General features: G+C 71.2%; 1 protein-coding gene across 1 annotated transcript; it reads left to right on the forward strand.

Annotated features, from left to right (window-relative positions):
- Positions 1-32: 32 nt before the first annotated feature.
- On the forward strand, positions 33-12,914 carry BAG6 (BAG cochaperone 6). Its single transcript, XM_039517244.1, is given in 27 exon segments — positions 33-372; positions 724-812; positions 1,547-1,664; positions 1,787-2,010; positions 2,818-2,871; positions 3,732-3,806; positions 4,178-4,368; positions 4,447-4,576; positions 5,163-5,360; positions 5,681-5,948; positions 6,138-6,224; positions 6,487-6,597; positions 6,702-6,814; positions 7,035-7,119; positions 7,411-7,787; positions 7,905-8,235; positions 8,914-9,083; positions 9,326-9,379; positions 9,860-9,962; positions 10,253-10,377; positions 10,767-10,916; positions 10,995-11,054; positions 11,227-11,248; positions 11,251-11,360; positions 11,431-11,538; positions 12,231-12,377; positions 12,759-12,914. Coding segments are annotated over 27 exon segments (3,900 nt in total). The 5' UTR covers positions 33-68; the 3' UTR covers positions 12,855-12,914.
- The last annotated feature ends 459 nt before the right edge of the window (positions 12,915-13,373 follow it).

Here is a 13,373-nt window from a genome sequence, read left to right on the forward strand (position 1 = left end):
GCCGGCCCGGACAGCCCCGGGGTGAAGGACCCGCTGTGGGAAGGCGGGGGCGCGCACCGCTCTCGCGCATGCGCAGTCGCGCGCAGCAGCGGCGAGAGGCGGCTGGAGGGAGTCGCTCCAAGGAGGCGCCGGGTCCCGCGGCCGCTTCGCCCCGTTCCGAGCCCGCAGCGTCTCCCCGGCCGGGCCCGGACGCGTCTCCCCCCCGCGGCCGCCGGACCCCGCGGGGGACCGGAAGTGGGGCCCCGGGGCTCGGGCTCCACCGGAAGTGGCTCCGGCTTGACCGGAAGTTCCCGCCTGCGAGGCCGGGGGGCGGGGCCAGCAGGACTGGGCGCCCCTCCCCCTCCCCCCGCCGAGAGGGGCCCTTGGAGCGGGGTGAGCGTCACGGGTCACGTGGGGGGGGGGGGTCCGTGCGCGTGTCCCCCCCCCGCGCGGGGATAATGTCGGGTGGGGGAGGGGCGTGTTCAGCGCCCTGCGGGGGCCGGGGTGTAAGGTGGGGAGGCCGGCAGGGGTGTGGGGGAGGATTGGGGGCAGGGAGGGAGGGCAGGGGCCAGGGTATAACAGTGGGGAGGGAGGGTGGGGGCCGGGGTGTAAGGTGGGGAGGGGGTGGGTGGGGGAGGGTGTGGGGGCAGGGAGGGGTGGGTGGGGTCGCGTTCAGGACACCCAGGGGTGGCGGGTCTGGAGGGAAGGGGGGACCCGGTCGTGTAACCCGCTGTCCCGTGGCAGGAGCCGGCGCCATGGCGGAGGCGGAGACCCTCGAAGTGATGGTGAAGACGCTCGACTCGCAGACCAGGACCTTCACCGTGGAGGCGGAGGTGAGCGGTTGGGAGGCTGCTGGGTGCGGCTCGATCCCTTAGCGATCCGTGCCGGCTAAAGGGCTCTGCACCGGCCCCATTCGGCTGTTTGGCAGCCCCTGCCTCCCACCCCAGAGCCAGCCGCAGCTCAGCCCCGGGCGGGGGGTCCCCGACTAGCCAGCTCCTGCGTCCCACCCCAGAGCCAGCCGCAGCTCAGCCCCGGGCGGGGGGTCCCCGACTAGCCAGCTCCTGCGTCCCACCCCAGAACCAGCCGCAGCTCAGTCCCGGGCGGGGGGTCCCCGACTAGCCAGCTCCTGCGTCCCACCCCAGAACCAGCCGCAGCTCAGTCCCGGGCGGGGGGTCCCCGACTAGCCAGCCCCTGCCTCCCACTCCAGAGCCAGCCGCGGCTCAGCCCCGGGCGGGGGGTCCCCGACTAGCCAGCTCCTGCATCCCACCCCAGAGCCAGCCGCGGCTCAGCCCCGGGCGGGGGGGTCCCCGACTAGCCAGCCCCTGCCTCCCACCCCAGAGCCAGCCGCAGCTCAGCCCCGGGCGGGGGGGTCCCCGACTAGCCAGCCCCTGCCTCCCACTCCAGAGCCAGCCGCAGCTCAGCCCCAGGCGGGGGGTCCCCGACTAGCCAGCCCCTGCACCCCACCCCAGGGTGCTGCATGCACGGGGTGGCGACCCCAGCGTGTGAGCCGAGACGAGGTGATGGGGGCAGGTTTGACCCCGCTGGTTCTTTCCCCTTTCCCCTGTAGGTGACAGTGAAGGAGTTCAAAGAGCACATTGCAGGCTCAGTAAATATCCCCGCGGAGAAACAGCGTCTGATCTACCAGGGGCGAGTCCTGCAGGACGACAAGAAGCTAAAAGAATATAGTGAGTGTGGGGGGCTGCGGGTCGGGACTGAGGGGCACCGGCAGAGCTGGGGGCGGGGGAGGAGATGGAGTCCAGAGGTTTGAGGTTCTGGTTTCACCCTCCTTTTGTCTCTTTTTTCCAAGATGTTGGGGGGAAAGTGATCCACTTGGTGGAACGAGCCCCTCCCCAGGCTCAGTCGCCCTCCTCTGGGGGTCCCTCTGGAGCCAGCTCGGCCTCAGCCCCCCACAATGGCATCGGGGGCCGGGGAGCCGGTGCCACCGTCCACGACCGTAACGCCAACAGCTACGTCATGGTCGGGACCTTCAATTTACCAGTCAGCATTATGGACCCGCAGCCGCCCTCCCAGGTGAGTTCCTGCCGGGGGCGCCGTGCGGGTGGGGGTGGGGCTCTCTCCTGCCGGCAGCGCTAGCCCCAGTGCCTTGCCGGGGGTCGGCTCCTGGAAGAGGCAGGTTCTCACTCTCCTCTGGCAGTTTGCTTTGGTTTATTCTCTGTGTGGTTCTCTGATGGGTGTGAGATCTTCTGGCTGGTGTGTGTCACTAAGTGTGATGGACGGGTGGGAACTCAGGACTCCTGGGTTCTCTTCCCGGCTCTGGGAGGGGAGTGGGAGCTGGTGGTTAGAGCAGGGGGGGCTGGGAGCCAGGACTCCTGGGTTCTCTCCCTGGCTCTGGGAGGAGTGGGGCTGGTGGGTTAGCGCTGGGGGGGCTGGGAGCCTGGACTCCTGGGTTCTCTCCCTGGCGCTGGGAGGGGAGTGGGGGATGGGGTTAGAGCAGGGGACTGGGAGCCAGGACTCCTGGGTTCTGTCCCTGGCGCTGGGAGGGGAGTGGGGGATGGGGGTTAGAGCAGGGGGGGCTGGGAGTCAGGACTCCTGGGTTCTGTCCCTGGCGCTGGGAGGGGAGTGGGGGATGGGGGTTAGAGCGGGGGAGCTGGGAGCCAGGACTCCTGGGTTCCATCCCGGCTGGGGGAGGGGAGGGGGGGTCCAGTCTCTATCCACCTCCCCCTTGTGCTGAGTGTCTGTGGCCTCTCCCGCCTTTCTCTGTTTTTATTTATTTTTCTCTTTCTTTTCCTGTTTTTCCTCCTTTCCTCCTTTTTTGTTTCCTTTGGTTTTCTCCGTCCCTCCCTCCTTCGCTCCCGTCTCCTCCCTCCTCCCCCTAAGATCGACGGATCCTCTGTGGATGTTCATATTAATATGGAACAGGCGCCCATACAGGTACTGGAGGGGGGTGGGCCTGGGGGGCGCAGGGGTGAAAGGTCGGCAGCGGGGGTTGGGGGGCGGGGGGGATTCTGGGAAGGGTTAGAGAATTGGCAGAGCACAGGGCAGGTTCTGGGTCTGATCCAGTGAAATTCCCTCCCGGAAATCTTGTTGGGGGCAGGGCTGAAGAGGACAGGAAAGAGCTGAGTGGGCCCATGGGCTGATCCTGGGGTTACTTGGCAGGATAGTTCATGGGTCTCATTGGGGGGTGGTGGCGGTAGGGGGGCAGGGCCCATGGATCTCATCCAGGAGGCGGGGGTCCCAGGCTGGACGAGCCCGAGGGGTGTCCTGGGAGGGGTCTGGGTCCTGTTCTGGATTGACCCTTGGTCTGGGGGCCCCGTGCTGGCCGGACCCAGGGGTGTGTGTGTGTCCGTGTGTGTGTCCCCATGCTGGCCTGGCCCGGGGGCGTGCGTGTGTTTCCCTGGCTGGCCGGGTCGGGGGTGTGTGTGTGTGTGTGTGTGTGTCCCCCTGGCTGGCCGGGCCCGGGGTGTGTGTGTGTGTGTGTCCCCCTGGCTGGCCGGGCCCGGGGTGTGTGTGTGTGTGTGTGTGTCCCCCATGCTGGCCTGGCCCGGGGGTGTGTGTGTGTGTGTGCGTGTGTGTGTGTCCCTGGCTGGCCGGGCCTGGGGTGTGTGTGTGTGTGTGTGTCCCTGACTGCTCGGGGGTGTGTGTGTGTGTCCCTGGCTGGGCGGACCCCGGGGGGGGGGGTGTCCCCTTGGCTGGCCGGGCCCCGGGGCCTGGTCCGGGTTAGTACCAGGCCGTCCCCTTGTCAGCTCCACTCCCAGGCCCAGCCCTGACCTGGCCCTGCCCTGTTGTTCCAGAGTGAGCCCCGCGTGCGCCTGGTGATGGCACAGCACATGCTCCGAGACGTGCAGGGCATCCTGGGCCGGCTGGAGGTGAGTGCCAGGGGCTGAGGCCTGGCAGGGGAGGGGCGGGAGTGCCGTGGGGCTGAGGCCCGGCGGGAGGGGAGGGGGCGGGAGTGCCGTGGGGCTGAGGCCCGGCGGGAGGGGAGGGGGCGGGAGTGCCGTGGGGCTGAGGCCCGGCGGGAGGGGAGGGGGCGGGAGTGCTGTGGGCCTGAGGCCAGGCGGGGAGAGGGGCGGGAGTGCTGTGGGGCTGAGGCACGGCGGGAGGGGAGGGGGCGGGAGTGCCGTGGGGCCGAGGCCCGGCGGGAGGGGAGGGGGCGGGAGTGCCGTGGGGCTGAGGCTCGACTCGGGGGGAGGAGGGGAGTCCCAGGCTCTGAGCCCAGGTTCTCTCTCTCTCTCGCTAGGGTCGCACCAACGGGCAGCCGCAGCCCACGCCAGAGAATGCCCCCCCGGCCCCCGACGAACCGCCACCCTCCACCAGCCCCGGCCAGCGGGAGCCCATGGAGGCAGCTGATTCGGAGCCCCCAGCCGCGCCCGGCGAGGAGAGCCCCCAGCCTGGGCCGGAGCCGCCCCCGGCTGCCGAAGGGGCCCCCAAGTGAGGACAGGGCTGAGCGGGTGGGGTGGGGAGCGGGGCCCTGGCGCCCACTGAGCCCTGTCTCCGGTCTCCCTGCAGCCACCCGGCGCCGGCCGAGTACGTGGAGGTGCTGCTGGAGCTGCGCAGGGTGGAGGAGCAGCTGCAGCCCTTCCTGCAGCGATACCAGGAGATCCTGGCCACGGCCAGCACCACTGACTACAACAACAATGTAAGGGCTAGTTACCCCCCCCCGCACCGGGCAGAGAGAATGGGATGTGCCAGGCCCACCCCGTCCCAGGGAGAATGGGATGTTCTGAACACCCCCCCGTCCCTGAGATTGGGATGGTCCAAGTCTCCCCTCAGAATGGGATGTTTGGAACATTCCCCCCAACGCTGTGAGATTGGGATGGTCCAAATCTCTTCTCTGCCCCCCATCCTGGTGATAATGGGATGGTCCAAATTCTGCCCTCCCCCCCAGTCTGTGAAAGGATGGCAGGATCCAAATCCCCCCTCCCCACAAGTCAGTTCTAACCCTTGGGGATGGTCCAGGCTCCTGCCCCCTGCTGTCAGGCGTTTGATTGGCTAGAAGCCGAGCAGTTCATTTTTGGGAGTAGGGGTGTGAGAGCATTATGGTTTGCACCATGCAAGGGGGCGGGGATTATTTTGGTTCTGAGATGGGTGATACCATGAACAGGGCGATGGGGACCCTGAGCTGGGTTGCACCATGGATGGGATGGGGGAAGTGGGGGAGGCGGGCGATACCATGGGCGGCAGGGGGGCACTGTGGGGGCTGACTGTGCCCCCTGTGTTGGCAGACGGAGGGGCGCGAGGAGGACCAGCGCATCATCAACCTGGTGGGGGAGTCCATGCGCCTGCTGGGGAACACCTTCGTGGCCCTGTCTGACCTGCGCTGCAACCTGTCCTGCAGCGCCCCCCGCCACCTCCACGTGGTCCGGCCCATGTCCCACTACGCCGCCCCCATGGTGCTGCAGCAGGCTGCCATCCCCATACAGGTGAGCTGGGGCCTCGCGGGACCCAGGCGTCCGGGACGGCGCCTGCCCCTCAGGGGCCTCGCGGGACCCAGGTGTCCGGAACGGCGCCCGCCCCGGGGGACCTCGGAGCTCTTAGAGAGGGAGAATGGACCCAGGTTTCTGGACTGACACCACCTGGGGGGCTGCCGGGGAGTCAGGTGTCTGGGATGATACCCCTAGAGGGGCTCGGGGCTGGACCCAGGAGTCCAGGATGACATGTCTAGGGAGGGTCACAGCCCAGGGAGGGAGAGGATGGACCCAGGCATCCGGGACGGGCCCCCTAATTTCTCATCTGTCCACAGATCAATGTTGGGACCACAGTGACCATGACGGGGAACGGTGCCCGCCCCTCCCAGCCTGGCTCCGAGGGACCTGCCCCCACCCAGCCTTCCCCCCCGGTCCCGGCTGGAGCCCCCAGCCCCGGGGAGCCAGGCCGGGGCCCAGAGAGCCAGCTGGGGCCCGGGGCGGCCCCAACTCAGACCCAGGGCTCCCAGACCAGCCACCCCCGGGTCATCCGCATCTCCCACCAGACCGTCGAGCCCGTCGTCATGATGCACATGAACATACAGGGTGAGTGGGAGACCCCCGAGGGGCGCTGGCTTGGGGGGCGGGGAATGGGGCAGGGGCCCTGTCCCCTCTAGAGGGCACTGGCTGGTTCGGGGGGAAACGGGGGGGATGGGGCAGGGGCTGTTCCGCTCCAGGACTCCTGGGTTCCATCCTGGTTCTGTGCTGGGTCAATCGTCTGTTTCTTATCCTCAGATTCTGGGTCTCAGGCACCAGGGGGCGGCTCTGGGGGCACCGTTCCCATGGGCACTGCTGGACCAGCCGGGCATGGCCCGGGCATAGGTGAGATGTGCCCAGCCTTAGAGCCCAGGGCTGGGCTAGCAGGGCGCTGGCGGGGTGGACTGGCAGGGGTGGGGGGAGCTGGGGGGGTGGGGCTGGATGGGGGGGACGGGGGGCTGGACTGGACTGGAGAGGGCGTGGTGGGGGCTGGGGGGCAGGGCTGGACGGGGGGGCGGGGGGCAGGGCTGGAGCTGTTGCGGCGGCTCCCCAGCAGGAGGCGCTGCGCTGACACCGCCCGGTGACCCGGCTGTCCCCCTCCCCCCAGCAGGAGGCGCTGCGCACGTCCCCCTGCCCAGCCTGCCCCCGGAGCTGATGCAGGCGGTGGCTCACCAGATCACCCAGCAGGCCATGGCGGCCGCGGCTTCCGCCGCCACAGGTGGGTGCGGCCAGTGGGGGGTAGCGGGGGGCCGCTCCGCCCCAGAGGTGGCTGCATTCCCACCCCGGCGGCTCGTTCTAACCCGGTTCCTTCCTGTGCCACAGGCCAGCAGGTCCCTGGCTTCCAGTCGGCCCCAACCCGCGTGGTGATTGCCCGGCCCTCGGCCCCATCCGCCCGGCCCACCCACCCGGGGGCCCCCCAGGCGCCAGGACCTGCGGTGAGAGCCCAGCGAATGGGGCATGGGGCCTGTCCCCACTACGGGGACTGGCTGGCTCAGGGGGATGGGGAATGGGGCAGGGGCCTCTCCCCCCTGGGGGGCGCTGGCTCCCACCCGGCCCCAGGGCAGGGACTGGCTGGCTCAGGGGGGCACGGAGTGGGGCGGGGTCTCTCCCCGCTAAGGGGCACTGGCTCCGAGATAACGTCTGTCTCCCCCCCAGACCCCCGGCATAGGGGGCAATGCCTCCCTGGCACAGATGATCAGCGGGCTCCTCGGGCAGCTGCTGATGCAGCCGGTTCTCGTGGGTAAGTCTCTGCCCCACACGTCTCCTTTGGGGTGGGGGGCAGGAAACTGGGGCGGGGGGGGGGCTTTTCTCCCCCGTTGTCTTGCACCATAGGGGTTCGAGGGGCTTTGGCAGTGCGAGGTGCTGGGTCATGGGTGGGGCAGCGTGTGCGGGGGGGTTATTTCGGGGGAGGCAGACAGAGAGGATTATGGGAGGGGTAGTGGAGTGGGTAGGGAGAGATGGAGGGGTTAGGCAGGGGGCATCATGGGAAGGGGAGGGGCAGGGCCTTCTATGCTAACTTTGCCCCTCCCAGCTCAGGGCAGCGGCTCGTCATCGGCGTCGTCCTCCTCCTCCTCCTCCACCACCACCAGCACCAGCACCGCAGCGGCCTCCTTCCCGGCCCCGGCCTCCCCGCCCACGGCCTCGGCCAGTGCCGCCACCACCAACACGGCCACCACGGCGGCGGGAGGCAGCTCTGCCGGGGCGCCTGGGGGCCCCGTGCCCTCCGCCTCCTCCTCGGCCCAGCCGCCCCCCCCCACTGACGATCTCCACTTCTCCCAGCTCCTGGGCAGCCTGCTGGGGGCGGCGGGCCCGGGCGTGGCTGGCGTGGGCTCCCCCACCATCACCGTGGCCATGCCCGGTATGCCCGGCATGCCCGCCTTCCTGCAGGGCATGACAGACTTCCTGCAGGTGAGCCCCGCCCCGCCCACCCCGTGGCATTCTGGGTAAGGCCAGAGTTCCCCCCATGTCCTTGACTGGACAGCCTGCCCGAGCCGGCCTTGACTACTGTCTCTTTCTGTTCTGCAGGCCACGCAGATGGGGGCTGCCCCCCCCCAGGTGCCAGAACAGGCTCCACCCCCTGCCCCTCCCCCTCCCCCGCAGCCAGAGGCCCCTCCAGCCCCCGCCCCGCCCCTGATGTCTGAGCGGGTGTCAGGCGGGGAGCGGGGGCGGGGCCGCCCCCCTGGGGGCCCCGAGGCCCTGACCCCCGAGTTCTTCATCAGCGTGGTGCAGGGGGTGCTGTCGTCCATGATGGGCTCGCTGAACGCCCAGCAGGGCAGCACCGAGAGCATCGCCAGCTTCATCCAGCGCCTCAGCGGCACCAGCAACCTCTTCGAGCCGGGCACCGAGGGCGCCATCGGTGAGCCCCGCCCCTTCCGGCGGCCACGCCCCCTCTGGGCTGCCGGGCCCCGCCCCTTCTGGCGGCCACGCCCCCTCTGGGCTGACGGGGCCCCGCCCCCACTGGGTGGCCTGTCCCTTCCGGCGGCCACGCCCCTCTGGGCTGACGGGCCCCGCCCCCTCTGGGTGGCCTGTCCCTTCCGGCGGCCACGCCCCCTCTGCGCTGCCGGGCCCCGCCCCGTCTGGCGGCCATGCCCCCTCTGGGTGGCCTGTCCCTTCCGGCAGCCATGCTGCCTCTGCCAGGCCCCACCCCTTCTGGTGGCCCCGCCTTCCCAGCCGGGCCCCACCCCTTCGGGCGGCGCCGCCTCCTGTGGGCTGCTGGGCCCGCCTCTGGGCTGCCAGGCCCTGTCCGTTCCCACAGCCCCACCCCCTCTGGGCTGCTGGGCCCCGCCCCTTCTGGCGGCCACGCCCCCTCTGGGCTGCTGGGCCCCGCCCTGTCCGGCGGCCACGCCCCCTCTGGGCTGCTAGGCCCCGCCCCTTCCTGGGGGACATGCCCCTTCTGGCCCATCCCCCACCATCCTGCCAGGCCACATTACTCTTGGCTTCCTCCGCCCCCTCCTGCCTGGCCCCCCCGCCAGACCCTGCCCCCCAGCGCCCCCCAGGGATGTCCCGCTGCCCCACGGCCCCCGTCTGTTCCCAGGCTTCTTCGGGGACCTGCTCTCGCTGATCTGCCAGAACTTCTCCATGGTGGACGTGGTGATGCTGCTCCACGGGCAGTTCCAGCCGCTGCAGCGCGTCCAGCCCCAGCTGCGCCGCTTCTTCCACCAGGAGTACCTGGGGGGGCGGGAGCCCTCGGACCACAACGTGCGGGTGAGGGGCCCCCCGAACCCTCCTGGGTCCCCCGAATCCCCCGACCCGGCCCCCCGAATCCCCCGCTCACTGCTTCCACCAGGAGCACCTGGGGGGGGGCGGGAGCCCTCGGACCACAACGTGCGGGTGAGGGGCCCCCAAACCCCCATGAGCCCCCCACCCCTGCTCCTTGTGGCCCCCACTCCCGACCCCCAGCCTGGCTGCTCCCCTTTCTCCCCCCTAACCTGTGTTTGCTCCCCCAGGTGGCCACCCACAGCCTGATCACTGGCCTGCAGGAATACATCCGCGAGAGCTTTGTGAGTGTCCCCCTGGCTGGGGGGCCCGTTCTCCCCTCCCCCCCGGCTGCGGGGGGGCCCACTCTCATCGGCTGCGGGGGGGGGGGCTGTTCTCCCTTCACCCCCCACTGGCTGGGGGGCCCCGTTCTCCCCTCACTCCCCCCCGGCTGCAGGGGGGCCCCCACTCTCATCGGCTGCGGGCTGGGGGGGGGGGCTGCTCTCCCTTCAGCTCCCACCCGCCACCGGCTGGGGGAGGCTCTGCTCTCCCCTTGCCCCCCCCGTCTGCGGGGGGCCCCCGCTCTCCCCACTCCCACCGGCTGCGTGCTGGGGGGGGGGGGCTCCGCTCTCCCCCATTCTGGTCAGAGGTGGCCTGAGGATAATGGGGCAGGCAGGAACAGCCCCCCAGTAATGGTGTGTGAGGGGCTTCCCGGGGCTGGGGGTGGGGGGCTCCGGGTGTGCGTGGGGGGGTCCCCAATGTCTCATGGCTCCCCCCCCCCCCAGGCCTCGGTGCGGGTGCAGGACGGGGTCGACATCACCCGGACCAACCTGGAGTTCCTGCAGGAGCATTTCAGCCGCATCGCCACCCACATCCTGCGCTGCGCCGGTGAGGGGGGCCGGGGGGGCCCGGGGGCAGGTCCCTGAGGCTGGGGGGGGGTTTCTGGGGGGCTTGGAAGGGGGTTTCTCGGGGGGGGGCTGTCCCAGGGGAGGTCCCTGAGGCTGGGGCTTTCTGGGGCTGTTGCCGGGGAGGTCTGAGGTGGGAGGGGGTTTCTGGGGCTGTTGCGGGGTCCCTGAGGCGGGAGGGGGTTTCTGGGGCTGTTGCGGGGGGGGGTCCCTGAGGCGGGGAGGGGGGCTGTGGGGGTTCCAGGCCCAGCTCTAATGCCCCCCCCCCCGCAGACCCCACCTTCGGGTGCCGGCTGCTGGAGCTGTGTAACCAGGGGCTGTTCGAGTGCCTGGCGCTGAACCTGTACTGCCTGCGGGGGGAGCGGGGCGCCCTGACCGCCGTCATCAACGACCGCATCGTGAGTGCCCCCCCGGGCCCCCCCCGGGCCCCCCAGCCCACAGGGCCCCGGCCAGGATTGTGGGAGGGGGCATCTCCCCCTGCCGGCGGGGGGTGCGGGCGGCAGGTCTGGGGGGCCGGGCTGGCCAGCGGGGGCAGCGCTGTCTGGCTTGGGGGTGCGGGTGGTACCGGCCGGCGGGGTTCGGGGCGACGCTGACCCCCCCCGTCCCGCAGCTGCGGCTCTCGGCGGACGTGAACCCCTCCCTGGTGAGCTGGCTGCCGGGGGGGCGGTGCCGGCTGGTGGGGGGTGCAGGGGTTTCGGGGGGCTGACCAGCAGCGGCGGTGGATGACCAGCTGGTGAGCTGGCTGCAGGGGTTCGGGGCGACGCTGGGGGTGCAGGGTCCGCGGCAGCGGCAGCGGCTCTCGGCGGACGTGAACCCCTCCCTGGTGAGCTGGCTGACGGCCATGATGGGGCTGCGGCTGCAGGTGGTGCTGGAGCACATGCCGGTCACCGAGGAGCAGGTGCTGCCCTACGTGCGCCGCGTGGGCGAGGGCCCCCAGGTACGGACGGGCCGGGGGGGGGCGGGGGGCAGGGCGACCCCCCCCCCGTGTCCTCTCTGACCCTCCCCCTCTCTGCAGCCGGTGCCGGATGAGCCCATGGAGGTGCAGGCGGCCGAGCAGCCCCCTGAAGCCGCGCAGGTACCGGGTGTGGGGGGTCCCTGCGGTGAGGTGGGGCTGTCGGGGTCCCTGCCGTGGGGGCTGTCAGGGTCCCTGCTGTGAGGTGGGGGCTGTCGGGGGTCCCTGCCGTTGGGGCTGTGGGGTCCCTGCCATTGGGGCTGTGGGGCCCTGCCGTCTCTAACCCCGGTTACAGCGGGACAGCGCCTCGCCCGGCCCACCACGGCGGAGGAGGCCCTGGCGCGGTGCCTGGAGCCGGAGCCGGAGCCGGGGGAGCTGCCGGGGGAGCCTGCACCCGACGCCGAGCCCTGGGCAGCGGCTGTGCCCGCGGTGAGTGCCAGGCCTGGGGGGGCCAGGGTGGGGGGCACCCGCATCCCCTGACTGACCCCCGTGCCCCCAGGAGTGGGTGCCCATCATCCGCGAGGACATCCAGACCCAGCGCCGCGGGAAGCAGCAGCCGCCGCTGAGCGACGCCTACCTGACGGGCATGCCGGCCAAACGCCGCAAGGTGAGCCCCCCAAGTGCCTGCCCCCCAAGTGCCTGCCCCCCAACCGCGCCCCCTGCCTGCCCCCCACCCAGCCGCTGAGCGACGCCTACCTGACGGGCATGCCAGCCAAGTGCCGCAAGGTGAGCCCTGCCCCCCAAGTGCCTGCCCCCCAAGTGCCTGCCCCCCAACCGCGCCCCTGCCTGCCCCCGCCCAGCCGCTGAGCGACGCCTACCTGACGGGCATGCCAGCCAAGCGCCGCAAGGTGAGCCCCCAAGTGCCTGCCCCCAAGTGCCTGCCCCCAACCGCGCCCCTGCCTGCCCCCTGCCTCTGAGCGACGCCTACCTGACGGGCATGCCAGCCAAGCGCCGCAAGGTGAGCCCCCCAAGTGCCTGCCCCCCAACCGCGCCCCCTGTCTAGCCCCCCTGCCTCTGAGCGACGCCTACCTGACAGGCATGCCACCCAAGCGCCACAAGGTGAGCCTGCCCCCCCTGTGCCTGCCCCTCAACGGCACCCCCTGCCTGCCCCCCAGCCCCTGTACCTACCTGGCAGGCCGGCCAAGCGCCGCGAGGAGAGGCCGCCCCCCGGCTGCTGAGCGAGGCCTGAGGGGCAGGGTGGCCGAAGGCCGTGAGGTGAGGCCCCCGCCTGCCCCCCAACCGCTCAGTTCTGCGCAGGGCGCAGGCCCCCCCCAACCGCTCTCTCTCCGCTGTGCCCAGACCATGCGGGGCGACGGCCCCCAGCTGCTGCTCTCCGAGGCCGTCAGCCGAGCCGCCAAGGCCGCCGGCGCCAAGCCCCTGGGCGGCAGCGAGAGCCTGAGCCGGGAGCTGGCCGAGCCGGCGCTGCAGGAGGGCTACCGGCAGCAGGTGAGCCCCCGCTGCCCCCGCTGCCCCTGCCCCCGGCCCGCAGCTCGGCCCTGCCCGCTGCCCCCAGCCCTGTCCCCTTTGGGTCTGCCCTGCCCAGTGCCCCCACCACTGCCTGCTGGGGACTGCACACCCCACAGGTCAGCCCCAGCCCTGTCCCGGCCCACAGGTCGCCCTGCTCCCCACCCTGTGTGGGTTTGCCCCACTCAGCACCCAGCCCTGTCCCCTGTGGGTCGGCCCCATCCAGCACCCCCCATGGGTCTGCCGCAGCAGGGGAGCCCCTGGGTCCCCCACAAATGGGGCTTTGGCAGCAGCTGGGACCCTGAAGCTCTGGGGGGGGGCTCCCCATACCTCTGCGCTCACCCCTCCCCCGCTCTTTTCCAGCTCTGCGCTGACCTCCAGAAGCGGCTGCGGGAGGATCCCAGCTTCACCCCCCAGCGGTTCCCCAACGCCGCCCGCGCCTTCGGGGACGAGGCCTAGGGGGGCCCTGCCCCCTGCCCCCTATTTATCCCCCCCCCCAATAAAGCCGCTTGGTGTCACGCTGTGGGTCCTGTCTGTGCCGGGGGCCCTGCCCCACTCCCTGTACCTCAGTTTCCCCTGGTCCGTGGCTGCCCCGGGTGTGTGTGTGTGTGGGGGATCAGTTCTCAGCCGGCGAGAGGGAAATGGGGGGGGTCCCCTGGCTGCGGAGATAAATCAGCTGTGAGCCCCCGAGTGAGGGGGAGACCGGGTGGGGCTGGGGGCAGGGAGGGGAAAAGACAGAAAATCTCCCCGGGGGCCCAGGGCCAGGCTGGGGCTGCGGGTTCGGTGGCTGCTCCAGCCCAGGGGGACGCGCTGGCTGCTCCTTCCTGCCACCCCTTGGCCTGGAACAGGCCGTGGGCCCGGGCCCCCCGCCCCTGCCCCAAACCCAGGGATTGGACTGGGGCCTTGGCCACGCTGGAGGGTGCAGGGCTGGTGGAGGCTTTCCAGGGCTGCAATTAGTAACTGTCCACACCCGCAGGG

Source organism: Mauremys reevesii, unplaced genomic scaffold, assembly GCF_016161935.1.
Source record: "Mauremys reevesii isolate NIE-2019 unplaced genomic scaffold, ASM1616193v1 Contig1, whole genome shotgun sequence".
Taxonomy (NCBI): domain Eukaryota; kingdom Metazoa; phylum Chordata; order Testudines; family Geoemydidae; genus Mauremys; species Mauremys reevesii.